The following is a 14,785-nucleotide window of genomic DNA, read 5'->3' as shown; positions in this document are numbered from 1 at the left end:
TTTGTTTCTTTATTAGTTTTCTTCAGTTTCCTATTTTCTTTGTTTTTAACCGATTTTCTTCTTTATGCTTCAGTTTGCTTTTGCTGTTTCTTGGTTTTCTTTATGTTTCTTTCTCAGTTCTCATCATCTTTTCTTTCAACACATGTCTAATATTTTTTTTTCATACTACATATATTGTATACGTCAAGAACTTTTTTCTAATACATGTTAACCATTTTTTAAATACAAGTCTAATATTTTTTAGTACATGGTCAACATTTTCTCTACACATATTTTAGCTTTTTAAAATAAAATATTATTTTTTAATACATGTTCAATATTTTCATACATATTTTAACATTTTCCAAATGCTTTGGATAATATTTTTCAAATACAAGATTAAATTTTTTAATACATGATCAACATTTATACACATTTAACACTTTTTACAAATGCTTGATCAAAAAATTTAATTACAAGATTAATTTTTTTATACATTGTCAACATTTTTTCTATACACTTTAACATTTTGCATATGCTTGATTAACAGTTTTAAAAATGTAACATTTTCTGAATAGTTTTTGAATAAATGTTCAACATTTTTTAATAAATATTCAATATTTTTATGAATAAATTTTCACATTTTTTCCATTCACATTTAATATTTTAAAATTCTTGATTAAATTTTTTCAAATGATTTTTTAGAACAATTCAAAGGTTTATTAATTTTTTAAATACATGATCAACTTTTTTTCACACACATTCTATATTTTTTGTATACACTAGAAACATTTTCTGTATACATATTTCACATTTTTTAAACGCTTGGTTAATATTTTTATTCAGATGTTTTATGTAAATTGTTTTGTGTAATATATTTGATTTTGTTTTCGGTAATACGTAATATATTTGATTTAGAATGTTTGGAAGTACTGTAAATAAAAGTAAATCAAAGGAAGCAAAAAAGAAAAGAAAAACAAAAAAAAACGAGTCTGTGGCCTCCAGCGCACCTGGGGCGGCCCATCTCGCCCCGTGCCTTACAGGATAACCTGAGGGCCTGAGGAGAAGCTATTGTGGGCTCATTGCCAGGGGAAAGAGATGACTAGCAATCAGGCCCACATTCTTCGCATCGCCGTCTTCACCACCGGTGAAGCCAAACCCTCCTCCGCGATGAACCACCGTGCGCATCAACCTCCGCGGCGAGCTCCAAATCAATTTGTTTGGGTTTCTGAAATGGATGCAGATGGAGATAGATAGGTCCCATTTTTTCACCTTCTCCAGTTATTTCTGGCACCGGGATAATTTCCAGGAGGAGTTTGAGAGGGGAAGAAGCGGCGTTCAACTATGGCCGGTATGCGCTAAATGCCCCCCCCCCCCCCCCCCCCGTTCCCCTTACGCGTATGGAGCACTGCGATTTGTTGGGCTATTCATGGATTCCGTGACTCCTGGAAGCAACTGGAGCCGTTGTTTCAGCGTCTGCAGCTTGGATTTGTGCGTCGCCGGTTGCCACTAGCTCGTAGCCGGTGCAAACGATTATTCTTGATTGCAAATAGATGATCAAGTCCCTCGCAGTATTTTACTGATCAAGACTGGACCGGCGCACGGATGGTGTAGCCGTGTAGGGATTTAACCTTTTTTTCATTATATATGTATGGGTTGTAGTCTTGCAGATCCATTAGATGTGAGCAGGGTCAGGCAATGGCACATTATTTATTACTTGTATCATTCTAGGTAAAGTAGGAGAGGATTTCTCCGGTCTATTGATGGCTTGACGCGCATACAGCCTTTGCATGACGTATTGCCGATGTGAGAAAAAATAGGCAAAAGATAAGTTCCTTAATTAGCATTACCAATCCAATGCAAATCATCCTGGGCATGGGGTTGCAACAAAATTCGTGGTATTTCTATGGTACAGAATCACAGCAAAGCATATAATAAAGGAGAACGAACATAGTTCTCGAATACTTTCTCTGGAATCTACACGGCCTACTTATGTGGCTTGCAAGAAGCATCTTATTGTCAATTTCCATCACTTATTTCGGTGAACTGCGATGGCTGACAGCAAAGATTTTCCAGGTCTTCCAGTGGGATGCATGTCAATGGAAGAACCATTATGTTTCACATAACCTCACTACTATGAAATTGGCACTCTTGTCTTGTGTGTTTCCTAGCTCCAGCTGAACCCATTTAAATCGAATTTCTTGCTATTCTGAGTTCCATTATTTGTGTCATTCATGTTTAAATCCAATTTCGTTGCCTGGTATGTCATACTCAAGCTGTCTCTCCTCTCGTGTCCTTCATGGTGGTTTGGAGGCCTTCTGCTTAGCTTGTTGAGAAACAAATCTTCGTGTCCTCTTTCTTTCATTTGCAGATCGAATGCCATGCCTCCAATCTCCTTTCCTTTTTGAGCAGAAAGGCTCATTGACAGGATATCTTGATCCTTTTGTGAGCCCTCGCATGCAGTTAAGCAGCTGTCAACTGATCCATCACCAAGCTGCATGGTCTGCCTTCGTAGCATCTGTGATCCCTCAATCTCCTCAAAGCTTGTAAAAGCATTATGGAAGCATTCTGTTGATACTTTTGAGACCAATTCTGATAGTTGCATCTTTGCAGTTTCTAGACCACCCGAGCCTGTATTCTGCTTTGCAAGTGTCTCGTGTGCCTTTTCCAACACTGATTGTAGGTACTTCCCTTGTGCTTCAATCCGGAGTTGCAGGTGTCTTTGCACCTGTTGAAGGGCATCATTAATTCGTTACGCATTAGATACCAGACCATCACTATTTTAGCAACGTGCCATTTATTTCTTCTCTTTGGGAGAATTAAAGCTGTGGTGAACTTCTACCTTATATAAACATTATTTTACATAGAAAGACCATGTGCATGCAGTGCAAAGGAGCACAGCTCCAATATTTTCACACCGGAATATACAGAAAGTGTTGCCTTAAGGATTTACAGTTAATCACAATTTTTCTGATTTTTCTTACATGCTCTTTCATTACTCTACATATCAAGAAGAAAATATCGGTATTTTAAAAAATGATATTAGCACAACCTTTGAAGTTTACTTCTAATAAAATACTAAATACCAAATGATGGTTAAGATAAGTTGGTCTGAGGCTCAAAAAAAGAAAGATAAGTTGGTCTTGCTTCATGGTGCTCTTTGCTTCCATCGTCCATAATTTTTTGTTGAATTTCCTGTATGTAGTTGTATATATCCGCGGTGCTCTTGTAGCTATTTTTTTCCTGTCTCTAGTGTATAGTTTCTCGATAATATATATATGTATCCTACATTTATTGGATGGTCAGCCATAATGGACTTATAGTACTAGCAAGAAGTAATCCATGAAATGCATTAGTCAGGTATAGCTCATATCTATGCAAAGGGATGTAAAAGTGACTCTTGTAAGTAATATAGTTTATATTATGCTGCTTTTGTACCTCCAGTTGTTCATGTAGCCGTCGCTGCACTTCAATTTGCATCTGTAGGGCTTCACCTATGTGCATTGATCTGATAAGATAGCAAGTTATTACCTTCTGTAAACATGCACAAGAATAGATTCATTTCTGTCTTACTTGTTTGTCTGTGTATTAAGGTGGTGGCCGACTGGCGATCCATTTCCTTCAGATTGTTTCTCTGTTGCTATGGTGCATCCTGCGGCTGGTGAATGGAAAAGAAAAACGCTCAACATCAATCTTAATGATAGGCTCATAACATGATTGCGCTATACTTACCAGTTCTTGAATTTCCGACATTGGCTTGAACATGGAGATTTTTGCTTAGTCTGTATTTCTAGGTGAAAGACAAAACAATTTAGTATCTTGCTTGAAGAAATGTATGCGGAAAATTATGATATATTTTTTCTGTAAAAAAGAAGAGAAAACACTGTATTAAAATGCTATGGATACCTGGAGGTGGCTCTTAAGATGATATAATGTTAGTCCAGGGACACCCATGAGCCTCATAATGGTTTTTGGGGTGGCTTCTGCCGGAAATTGAAGTGTTTAGATGTTAGCATCATTACAGTTGCTTCTATGGCAAAACTGTTTCAATGCATACTTACTGTCTGGTCCGCCGAGTTGATTTACTGCCTCCACGAAACGATCATGTAGCTCAGGGGTCCATTTTAACCTGGGTTTAGCATCAGTTGAGAGTATAAGCCCTGACTCTCCTGGAATAATTCCTCCTTGCAAAAGTAAGTGCCTCTCTGAAGGGAAAGTCTGCCTAGAAGCTAAGAGCTGGTTGTGGCTCTGGAGCTGTTGTTGATGATGATACATCTGACATGAACATATTGCAGGTTAGGATAGATAGCAATATATTGAGCAAAACTAAACTTCACATGCATGACACTAGACACATCTCATAGACTTGTACCTCTTTCAGTTCCTGTTAGTAGTGATGTATGCTTGTGACTGCACAATCCTTGTAGGAACTGTCTATTGCAGCTGTATGAGCTCTCTATTTCTGGTAATCAGGGGTTGTTCATCAAACCTTGAAGTTCTATTTGCTGAGAGTGAGATGACCTATGCTCTAAACAAGTACGCCTCTACGACTACTCATATCAAGATCTTATGCAGGTACCACCAGTCTTATAAGGCAGGCAACCGAGGAAAGAATTTCGAATCGTTGGAAGAAACACTTGAGCCTGACCCAATCTTCACAGCAACTGAAAAGAGATATTATCCTTATTCCTTTAGGTACCTGTGGACCCTATGCGCACAAATCTTTTTATTTGTCAATTCCCAGAACACTCCTGCATTCTCATTCTGCACTATCAAATATGGTTTGTATTGCTTTCACTTGGCACACATGAAAGGGGAGGAAACTAGGGGTGGTCATGTTATTTATCAGCCTTATAGGAAAAGGAGGGAACCTTGTTCTCTGGACAACTTTTAGGCGGTGGCTGTAGTTTTGTGTTTACTTGATTCCTGGATTACATCTTGCTTGCTTAGAACTAATTCCACTGTCCACTGCACTTACATTGTGGGCATCTGTACTTGGTCAGCATTGGTTTATGGTTATGATTCTGCATTTTCATAATCACATATGGTATTGCTTTATGTATTTTCAGCATACTCAAACATGATATACAGTTTATTATGGCATATATTTATTGGTTCATATGAGAACGGGGTTGCTAAATTTCTTATTGACTGAATGCATCTAGAAGAAGAATTAGATGAAGTTTTGCCTGCAAATAAAGCGAAGAAGGAACTCATTCTATTACAGATGCTTTTCTTGGGACTGCACAAAAGCAAAGTATGGAATAAGCATATGGTTCCCTTTTGTCTCCTCTGGTAAGTTTTTTACTTGTTCAGCTATCAGGAAAAATTAAAGTGGATAGGCGAATCTGATCAGATGTGCATGCGTGTGAAACGGTCTTCTGAGTTTGATTGCGTTCATAAGGCACATAAAGTAAGCTTGAAATTTATGATTTAGCTTCTTGATTTTAGTGCTCTATGTTGCCTTTCCTTTACATACGTCCTTGTACAGCTGACTGTTTTCTTATAGTCTCACTTCCATCATTTGTCTTCTCCATGCTTTGATAGAAAATGCATCAAGTTCAGTTATAGATAGGTTCAACCGGCATAAAGTAAAAGTTGTGCAGAATACTCCTCTGTAATTTGGGAACAAAGTTCTCGTTATGGAGAGAGTAGTCGGTACAGTTCAATAATAATAATTTAAGTTCACTCTAATTGGTGAGACTTTAATATAACATGTGGTCATCTGACCCTTTCATTTGCTCTGCAATCAAGTTGATGTTCAAGCTATTCTGCAAATCACAGATGCAGGATGCCCCCCTCTTGTTTTTGGTGGAAAAATTGACGTGAAGTTTACAAAATTGTTCATATATAGTAAATCAAGTAGAATCATCCCTTGTTGTTCTTTATAGCTTGCTATTTGTATATTTAGGTTGCTGTTATCTGGATCAACCAGTCTTCTCCAGAGTAGTTGAGGGAATCCATGTGCTTACCAATTATAAGTCTTTTCTGTTCACTTATATATTGAGGGAAGCAAATGGTACCGACCCACGATATGATATATGTACCTTGGCTCCGGTTCAACTGCGGCATGCTGGTGCTTATCTGTTTCTCCAAGTCGCTGCTAGATTCGTCGAGCATCAGCTGGGCATGGTGAGCAATGATGGCTGGTCATGAGGAGCATAAACTAAAACTGCTGTGCACTTCATGGAATGAACACTTTGTGGCCATCGCTTTATCTTTTGTGCTGAATCCGGTGAAAGGGGGTGTGGAGGAGAACTTTATCTTTGCGCACATTACATTCAGTTGTTGCTTGTTAAGTAAGTGCTTGGAATCGTATGCTTTCTCTTTCTTTCTCCCTCTCTGAGCTCCCGGGAGAAGGAATAAGCGAAGGAGCTGGAGGAATCAGGGCGCTTTTTGTTTTTGGTAAAGAAAGATGTGAAGGAATATAACGCCTATCTCCAGGACACCTCTTGTGTGTGGACAGTGGAGTGGTTCTTTTTGTTCTACGGCGTCGCAGGCCTGGGCTGCAGGGCGAGTGCGAGACCAAGGGACCAACACGTGTGGACTGTTCCGTAGGTGGTATCTTGAGAGTTCAGAGCTCTGTCCATATATTAAACTTCCATCTTGGCTGCATGGATGGAGAAAGTGAAGCTGAACACGAACATCAGGGACGGAGATGGATAACTATTGTATATGGTCCAGCTGTTTCTCTTTTGATATCGAATCTGAAGCCTGTTAAGATGCTTCTTTTCTTTAGAACCAAGAGCTTTTACTACTGTATATTATTACAAGCCAGCTTACAGTCCTGCTCAGTGCACTCAACTCTGAACTGTAAAACCACAGGAGATGTTTAGGTTTTGTGCACGTGAGGTTGCAGATGCGAAGGTGACGAAACTGTATTTCGGTCATGGATTCCTCCTCAGCAGGCTGCTTTCTGTTTACGTGTAGAGTGAAAGCAGGGGTTGGCTGGTGTGATGATCGCATAAAAATAAATTGAGGCAAACTCGCCAAGCTTTTATTAACCCGTCACAATGTTTACATGGATGAAAAAGAGATTGTTGGGTTGGGCTAACCAAATATGACGGCCAACTGAGCCTATCAATGTATATGTTCCAGCTGTTTCTCTAATGAAAGTGCATGCTTCGTGAGGTTGTGAGCTTCGACATTTGGACTCCTAAACTCGTGAATAAAATTACAGGAAATAAATGCCCTAGAACAATATATGATTTCATTTTTTAGGGGTACAATATATGATTTCATGGATGCTGTGATGAACTCATATTTTTTTTCGAGAATCTGATGAACGCATAATTTTTTTTTGAGGGGTTGATGAACGCATAAATGAACTGGACATCAAACAGAGGGCTGCACAACGTACGTTGATAGGCTGGACACCAACCTACGGCCTGCCCGACCTGAACTGTAATCGGGGTCGTCGGCCAGCCCAGTAGTATAGCATGTTTTTTTATCCTATAGCAGGTTTTTTTTTTCTTCTGTTTCCACTTTTTTTGCATGGTTTTCTTTGCCTTTCCTTTTTTTCGTCATTTTACTTTGATTTTCTTTGTTTTCCTTTGTTTATTCACCGAATTTCCCCGTTTTTCTTAGGTTTTTCTGTTTAACATCATTTCTTCACCATTTTTGTGTGTTCTTTTTTCTTGCTTTTGCTTCGTTTCTTCACCGGTTTTCCTTGGTTTTCTTAATTGTTTCTACTTTTCTTTGTTTCTTCGTCAGCTATCTTTAGTTTGTTGGCGTTTTCTTCACCGGGTTCTATGGTGTTTTATTTCTTTTCCTTTTTTTCTTTTTTCTATGCATGTCTATTTTTACACAATCTATTTATAGTGTACACGTGAAATATTTTTTTGATACACCTTGACCATTTATTAAACACATGGCGAACATTTTTTAAGTATATGTTTGGACATTTTTTTGAATAAATGTTAAACCTTTTGCAAAATACATGTTGAACATTTGTAATGGCAATAAAGTTTTTTTAAACTACGTGAACATTTTTTCCTTTCTTTTTTCCTTTCCTTTTTAAACAAATTTCTACATTTTTTATACACATTTTACATGTATGGTATACATTAGGAATATTTTTATTGACGTTTAATATTTTTCAAATACAAGATCAACAGTTTATTTCAAGTACATGTTTTTGGTGTTTAATTTTTCATACATATTGTACATTTTTTGTATACATATAAAACATTTTTTATACACATCTAACATTTTTCAAATATATGGTTAACACTGTTTCAAACACTTGTTTTTAATATATTTTAACATTTATAAAATACATGGTGAAACATTTTTTGAATGATATGAAACAATTTTTAACCTTTGGGAAACTTTTTGTAGATTATATAAATATATTTTTTAAATGTCATGAACATATTTTTGAAATGCGTGAGCATTTTTTAAAATGTAATGTACATTTTTATTGAATGGTACAAAACATTTTTTGAATTACACAAATACTTTTTACATTGTATAAATTTGTTTTTAAAAATTTTACATAATTTTTTACGCGTGAACATATTTTAAACATCACAAACATTTTTTCTGAATTAAGCTAACAGATGTTTTACATTGTGTTAACATTTTTTAAAATTCATAGTTTTGAATTTTTTTGTTAATGCTATCTTTTGGTATATATTTATTTACAATATTTTCAAAAATAAGAACGAAAAAAGACAAACAGATAAAAAAACAGGGGGACACGTGCTAACCTGGAAGCTACATGGGTTGGCCCATTTATAGTGATGCCTAACGCGAGTGCACGCCCGGTCTTACACTAAGCCTTTGTCGCAGGCCAACTTAATTTATGCATACGAGTGTTTGCATTTTATGATGAAAAATAAAGTTAAAAATAACCAACAATGCTCTTAAGCTTGACATGTTGAAGCCTATGCCAGAGTGGAGTAGAACTATTTGGAGTCCATTATGCTCAAGTTGGGTTTCAATGAGCGGTGGGTGTCTATTGTGACGAGGTTGGTTAGATCAGTGAAATTCTCAGTTTTGTTCAATGGAAAGAAGCTTCATGAATTTAGACCTTCTCATGGTATCCGTCAGGGGCCCCTATTTCATGATCCATTTTCTTGTTAGTAGCAGAGGTCCTACCATGCCTCTTAAAATTCAGTGTCGAGTAATATAATCTGGGTGGTATTTGGGTGGAGACGCAAACTCGACTAGTTAACCATTTATTGTTTGCAAATGACAACCTGTTATTTTTCTAAGCAAATGTTGTGGGGATAGTGGATGTTAACAAAATATTTGATATATATTTCCATGCTCCATGTCAACGCATAAGTTGTGAGAAATCATCTATTTTCTTCAGCAAAAGATGTCCCGTTGGCGTTAGGGAGGAGGTGAAAGGTATATTTCATGGTGCTAATGAATCCTTGAATGAGAAGTACCTGGGCATGATGTTGGATGTTGGGTTATAAGAATGGTGCATTTAAATATATCAAGGACTGCTTACGGGACAAGGTACATGGTGGATCTAGGAAACTATGTCTTTGGCAGGGAAAGAAGTGTTGATCAAGTCCATTTTACCAAGTAGTGCATATATTCCCTTTGTCATTTTTAAGCTTCCTAGAGGTTTGTGCAAACCCTTAATGCGATGATCAAGAAATTTTTGTGGTGGTGGTGGGTAGTGTTGGAAATATGCTCTAGAGGCAATAATATTGTATTATTATATTTCTATATTCATAATTAAGAGTTTATATTCTATGTTATAACTGCTATGATCCTAGAATGTGCGATTTAGTGGAAAACTCATATGCACGCGTGGAATGATAAACGGTAAAATTAGGTTCCTAGTCTTCCCTCTAAGAGTGGCTCAAGTGTTGTTGATGATCATGTTTTCCTGATCTTAGGATCCCTTGAAGTGTAACTATAGTCCCAAAACAACATTGAGTGTATGACGTTAGAAGAACGATCATATTGAATCGACCCAAACTTGTTTATTATACTTTGAGATAATATCGTCTGAAACCAATTGTTATAACACAGAGTGTTAACATGTGTTTTAGTTCCATAGACTATGAGAGTATTGTAGTCACTTTTTACCGTACGGTGGACTTTGTGGTTGCTCAAACATCGTCTGTAACACGTGATCATAACTAACAACTTACAGGTTCATCGAAAAGTTTGATAATGGACTAGATAGCTCGAGAGTGGGATTTGCTCTTCCGGCGATGGAGAGATATTCTTAGGGCCCTCTTGGTGTGATGACATCTGTCATCGTCTGGTCAGACGCAGGTGACTACATCACGGGGATGCTGGAATATATCAACGAGAAAGAAGAACAAAAACCGATAACGAGAACGGTATAGTGAGCATGTGTATGACTCAAGAGGATACTGGTACATCGCACCTCGGGTTTTGTGAAGTATCGCGAAGCAAAGGGAATAGCACATAATAACCAAAGGTTCACTTAAATGTCATTCATGTACTCATAGGGACAGATATAGACGTCCACGGTTCCGTTATCGGTCATTGAACAAAGGAGTTTTGTTCATGTCTATGTTTTACCGAACCTATAGGGTCACAAGCTTAAGGTAATCACGATCTACTGAGTGTTAGTAGAATGGGAGTAATGAGGATTTATTTATGAAATAGTTTTGTTAATATTCAAAATAGTTTTGAGAGGAATTGAAAGTGTTTCGGGGTCACTGGAAGGTTTCGGAGTTTATCGAGCAATACCGGATATTACCGATAAATAATATATAGGTGGAAGATGTTTCCGGAGATGTTGAATTAATAATAAAAAGCTCTAATAATAGTTAGGAGGCTTTTATATTTAATTAACTATCAACGTGCCTTAAAAGGCCAAGAGGTGGAAGGAGTAGGGCCACAAGGACCCAATAGTGGTGGCACCCCCTTCTCCCCATGGGAAGGGGAGAGGGAGGCCTAATTGGAGGGGGTTTCTTGATGCAGGGCATCCTACGGTTATCCCCATGGACGTACCTTCGTCTCCCAAGACACCAAGTGGACCAATGACTGGAGCTCGTGCAAGGGCCATCAAAACCGAGGTGAAGTCGTTCGTCTCCGATCTTACATTCTACATGCGAGACATGGCTACTACCTCAAGCGGAGACGTTGTGTTTGACCAGGTACTTGGAGGAAGGCCATGGGGCTTCTATGAACAATGGACAAGACCACGAGGACGCCAAGCGCGATAAGCAAGAGAAGGAGATGCCGGCAAGCTACAACCACCAGACGATCGGTACTTACTGGACGTCCGACGCCCTGATGATCAACCAGCCAGAAGGCCCAGCCAATGAACTCTAAAGTGTCCAGATGACCGGCAACTACTAAACGTCCCACAAGTCCCAGCGGTTGGATGACCGAGCTCCTTCGGAAATCCGGTGCAACATGTCCAGTAAAAAATATCAGAAGTTCGACGCCCTCCGGACGACCGAGCCTCCGGACGTCCGACATCGTCCGGAAACCCAACAACGCCGCACCCGAGCCGAAATGTCGGATGTCCGACCTGTGCTAGACGACCGGTCCCTCGCGAGACAACGGACGACCATGTCGGCGTTCTGGGAATGAGGGTCCCCAGACTTGCCTGCTTGCGGCCCGCAGCGTGGCTCCACCAATGGCCCCGTATGACCCATCTTCACCAGCAAATACTCAAGACCCTCGCGAGGGGCCAAGCCTCGTGAGGCGGACGACGCAAGACCTCCTCAGGGGCGGCCTCACCAGGCTGGCTCGCGAGGGGCGGAGAGATCAAGGCAAGGGACACCTCGCGAGGTTCCTGTGACGCCAGCCATGACGACCGGAGCCAGGCGGGCGCCAGGCGGGTGCCAGTGCGCAGTGTCCTTGTTTCCTCTTTGGTGCTAAAGAGGTAGACGCAGACGAGGAGTCCCGAGGCATCAGGCAAAGGTTTCCATATCGGTGCAACAAGACCAAAACCAGCAAGACAGCAGGACGGAGGTCACCGTGGAGCCCAAGACGGCGTCACCACCAGAGCCTTTGGCAGGCGAAGACTACTTTTGTTAGGATAGCTTGTACTAGCTGCCCCTTTAAATTGTCCGTTGTGGGATCCCTTCCCGCCTAATATTTGGGAAGAAGACCCGGGCCTCTATATATAGGACTAGCCAACACCATATAAAGGGATCGGCTCATCTAGAGAGAGAGAGAGAGAGAGAGAGAGAGAGAGAGAGAGAGAGAGAGAGAGAGAGAGAGAGAGAGAGAGAGAGAATCCTCAACCACACAAGCTCACCAAGCACAAGAACACCTCTCCTCAGGAGGATGTTCTTCCCTTGTAACTATTCATCCTTAGTCCAAGAGGCAATCCACCACACCACACTGGAGTAGGGTATTACACCACAACGGTGGCCCGAATCAGTATAAATCTTGTGTCTCGTGTTCTTTGGGTTCGCCGAGCTAGGCCGTGAGATCATAGTTTTGGCGAGCTATAGAGGGGGAGAGATCTTTGTGCGCACCCGAGTGTTCGAACCTCAAGGGTTTTGCCAGAACCCGAAATCCGACATTTGGCGCGCCAGGTAGTGGTGCATCAGAGCTTCTCTTCCGCCAGTTGATCTGCCGACACCCCGCGGTTCCGATGTCCGGCAACCCAAGGACCAATGCCAACCGTTGGGCAGCTTGGCCGGCCCGGGCGGCGCCGTCCGCCCAAGAAGACCTCAACCCTGCACCCCAGGCAGCACGCGCACCGCCAAACGCTGCAGGGCGCGGGCGACGCGGTCAAACGCCATCCACCCTCACTCCACGACAAGCGCGGGCGGCCGCAAGGGCCTCAAGCCACGCTGCGGCAACGATGCCTCACAGTCGACGGGAACAAGCAAACATGGGGGCCACACTCACGGTGGCTCGGGAGCTGCTGCGATGCCGGCTGATGGAGTGCGGCCGGGATGCATTGTTGGAGCGCGTCACCGAGTGTCGGTGTCAAAACCGACGGATCTCGGGTAGGGGGTCCCGAACTGTGCGTCTAAGGCGGATGGTAACATGAGGCAGGAGACACGATGTTTACCCAGGTTTGGGCCCTCTTGATGGAGGTAATACCCTACGTCCTGCTTGATTGTTTTTGATGATATGAGTATTACAAGAGTTGATCTACCACGAGATCAAAGAGGCTAAACCCTAGAAGCTAGCCTATGGTATGATTGTATGTTGTCCTATGGACTAAAACCCTCCGGTTTATATCGACACCGGAGGGGGCTAGGGTTACACAAGGTCGGTTACAAAGGAGGAGATATACATATCCGTATTGCCTAGCTTGCCTTCCACGCCAGGTAGAGTCTCATCCGGACATGGGACGAAGTCTTCAATCTCATATCTTCATAGTCCAACAGTCCGACCAAAGGATATAGTTCGGCTGTCCGGAGACCCCCTAATCCAGGACTCCCTCAGTAGCCCCGAACCAGGCTTCAATGACGACGAGTCCGGCGCGCAGTGTTGTCTTCAGCATTGCAAGGCGGGTTCATCCTCCGAATACACCATGGAAGAGTTTGAATACAAGGACAGTGTCCGACCCTGCAAAATAAGTTCCACATACCACCGTAGAGAGAATAATATTTCCACAAATCTAATCTGCTGACACGTTTTGACAGCATGACATCACGCCATTGCCTGGTCATTATTTGAACCGTTTTTCTCAACCAGATCCGCACATAACGCGAGGCGGTTTTCTTGACACGTCTTGTCAAAGCAGAGATCGTATCCCCCTTATCACGGGATTCTCATCAATACAAAAGTGGGTAACCCAACCGTGCATGTTGGTATGACTCCTAGATCTTAGGCAAGTCCCAAATGGCCATGAGGAGGACGCTCGATATTCACCCTCTTTATAAAGGGTACAAGGCTTTTTCTTTTTTCCCTCCCGCGCTCAATCGAATCCTTCCCCCGCCTTGAGTTCTAACACCCAAAGCTCAGGTCAGGTGCTTCAGACCTTCAACCATGTCCGGATCCAACCTTCAAGGTCGATGGATGCCTTTCTCCGTCACGGAGGAGGACATCAAGAAGTTGAGGGAGGCCAGATATCTGACCGCCGAAATTTCGCATAGGCTGTCCGCTCGAGGGCAGGTCGTCCCTACTCCCGAACCCAACGAGAGCGTTGTGTTCGTCTCCCACTTCCTCTGAGGACTAGGCCTCGCTCTGGATCCCTTTGTTAGGGGTCTTATGTTCTATTACGGGCTGGATTTTCACGATCTGGCCCCGGATTCCCTTCTTCACATCTCGTCATTTATTGTCGTATGTGAGGCCTTCCTCCGCATTACTCCTCACTTCGGCCTGTGGCTCAAGACCTTCGATGTGAAGCCGAAGATGATCGAGGGGCAGCATGCAGCATGTGGAGGTGCTTTAATAAGTAAAATCGCCGCCGCTCCATGGCCTGAGGATTCCTTCCCAAAGGTGTCCGGATTGTGGCAACGGGAGTGGTTTTACATCACAACTCCCCGAAGTGCCAAGTGGGTAGCTGCCCCCACCTTTCGCTCGGGCCCCCCACCACAACTGATGTCATGGATCAGCAGGGGGCTGAGCTGGGGTCCAGCCAAGGATGTGCCAATACTGCAGAGCCGTATCCGAGATCTCTTTGAGGGAGATTTCAGTCTGGTTATGGTAGTGCAAGTTATGCTAGTTCGTCAAGTCCAACCTTGCAAACGTCGGCCCCTCCGCATGTGGGAATTCAACCTGGAAGGACCGCGAGCTATCTAGCATTTCCTCGGCATGACGCACGAAGAGATGTACAAATCGTTCTTCGGATCCCAAATAGAGTGTCCGGACACCACCGAGGACGTGGGCCTGAGCTGCAACCGCCCCGCTGCCCAAGTAAGTAATACCATGCCGAACCTGCTGT

General features: G+C 41.9%; 1 protein-coding gene across 1 annotated transcript; it reads right to left on the bottom strand.

The window, feature by feature from the left end:
• Window positions 1–1,798: 1,798 nt before the first annotated feature.
• Window positions 1,799–4,731, bottom strand: LOC123085743 (myb-related protein 2). The gene is made up of 7 exons (XM_044507439.1): window positions 4,352–4,731; window positions 4,041–4,254; window positions 3,886–3,962; window positions 3,712–3,769; window positions 3,553–3,637; window positions 3,418–3,487; window positions 1,799–2,707 (listed from the first exon to the last, which is right to left on the bottom strand). Exons 2-7 carry the CDS (start codon window positions 4,252–4,254, stop codon window positions 2,147–2,149), a joined length of 1,065 nt encoding a protein of 354 aa, XP_044363374.1. The 5' UTR covers window positions 4,352–4,731; the 3' UTR covers window positions 1,799–2,146.
• Window positions 4,732–14,785: the final 10,054 nt, after the last annotated feature.

Source organism: Triticum aestivum, chromosome 4A (genome assembly GCF_018294505.1).
Source record: "Triticum aestivum cultivar Chinese Spring chromosome 4A, IWGSC CS RefSeq v2.1, whole genome shotgun sequence".
Classification (NCBI taxonomy): domain Eukaryota; kingdom Viridiplantae; phylum Streptophyta; class Magnoliopsida; order Poales; family Poaceae; genus Triticum; species Triticum aestivum.
This window is presented reverse-complemented; position numbering and strand designations above follow the sequence as displayed.

What these genes read in the sequence shown, in the direction of transcription:
- LOC123085743 (XM_044507439.1), bottom strand. Translation starts at nt 4,254, where the DNA reads ATGTATCATCATCAACAACAGCTCCAGAGCCACAACCAGCTCTTAGCT. An exon ending in TGTCGGAAATTCAAGAACTG is followed by an intron (nt 3,638 to 3,711) that starts GTAAGTATAGCG and finishes TCCATTCACCAG; the next exon opens with CCGCAGGATGCACCATAGCA. An exon ending in CTTAATACACAGACAAACAA is followed by an intron (nt 3,488 to 3,552) that starts GTAAGACAGAAA and finishes CTATCTTATCAG; the next exon opens with ATCAATGCACATAGGTGAAG.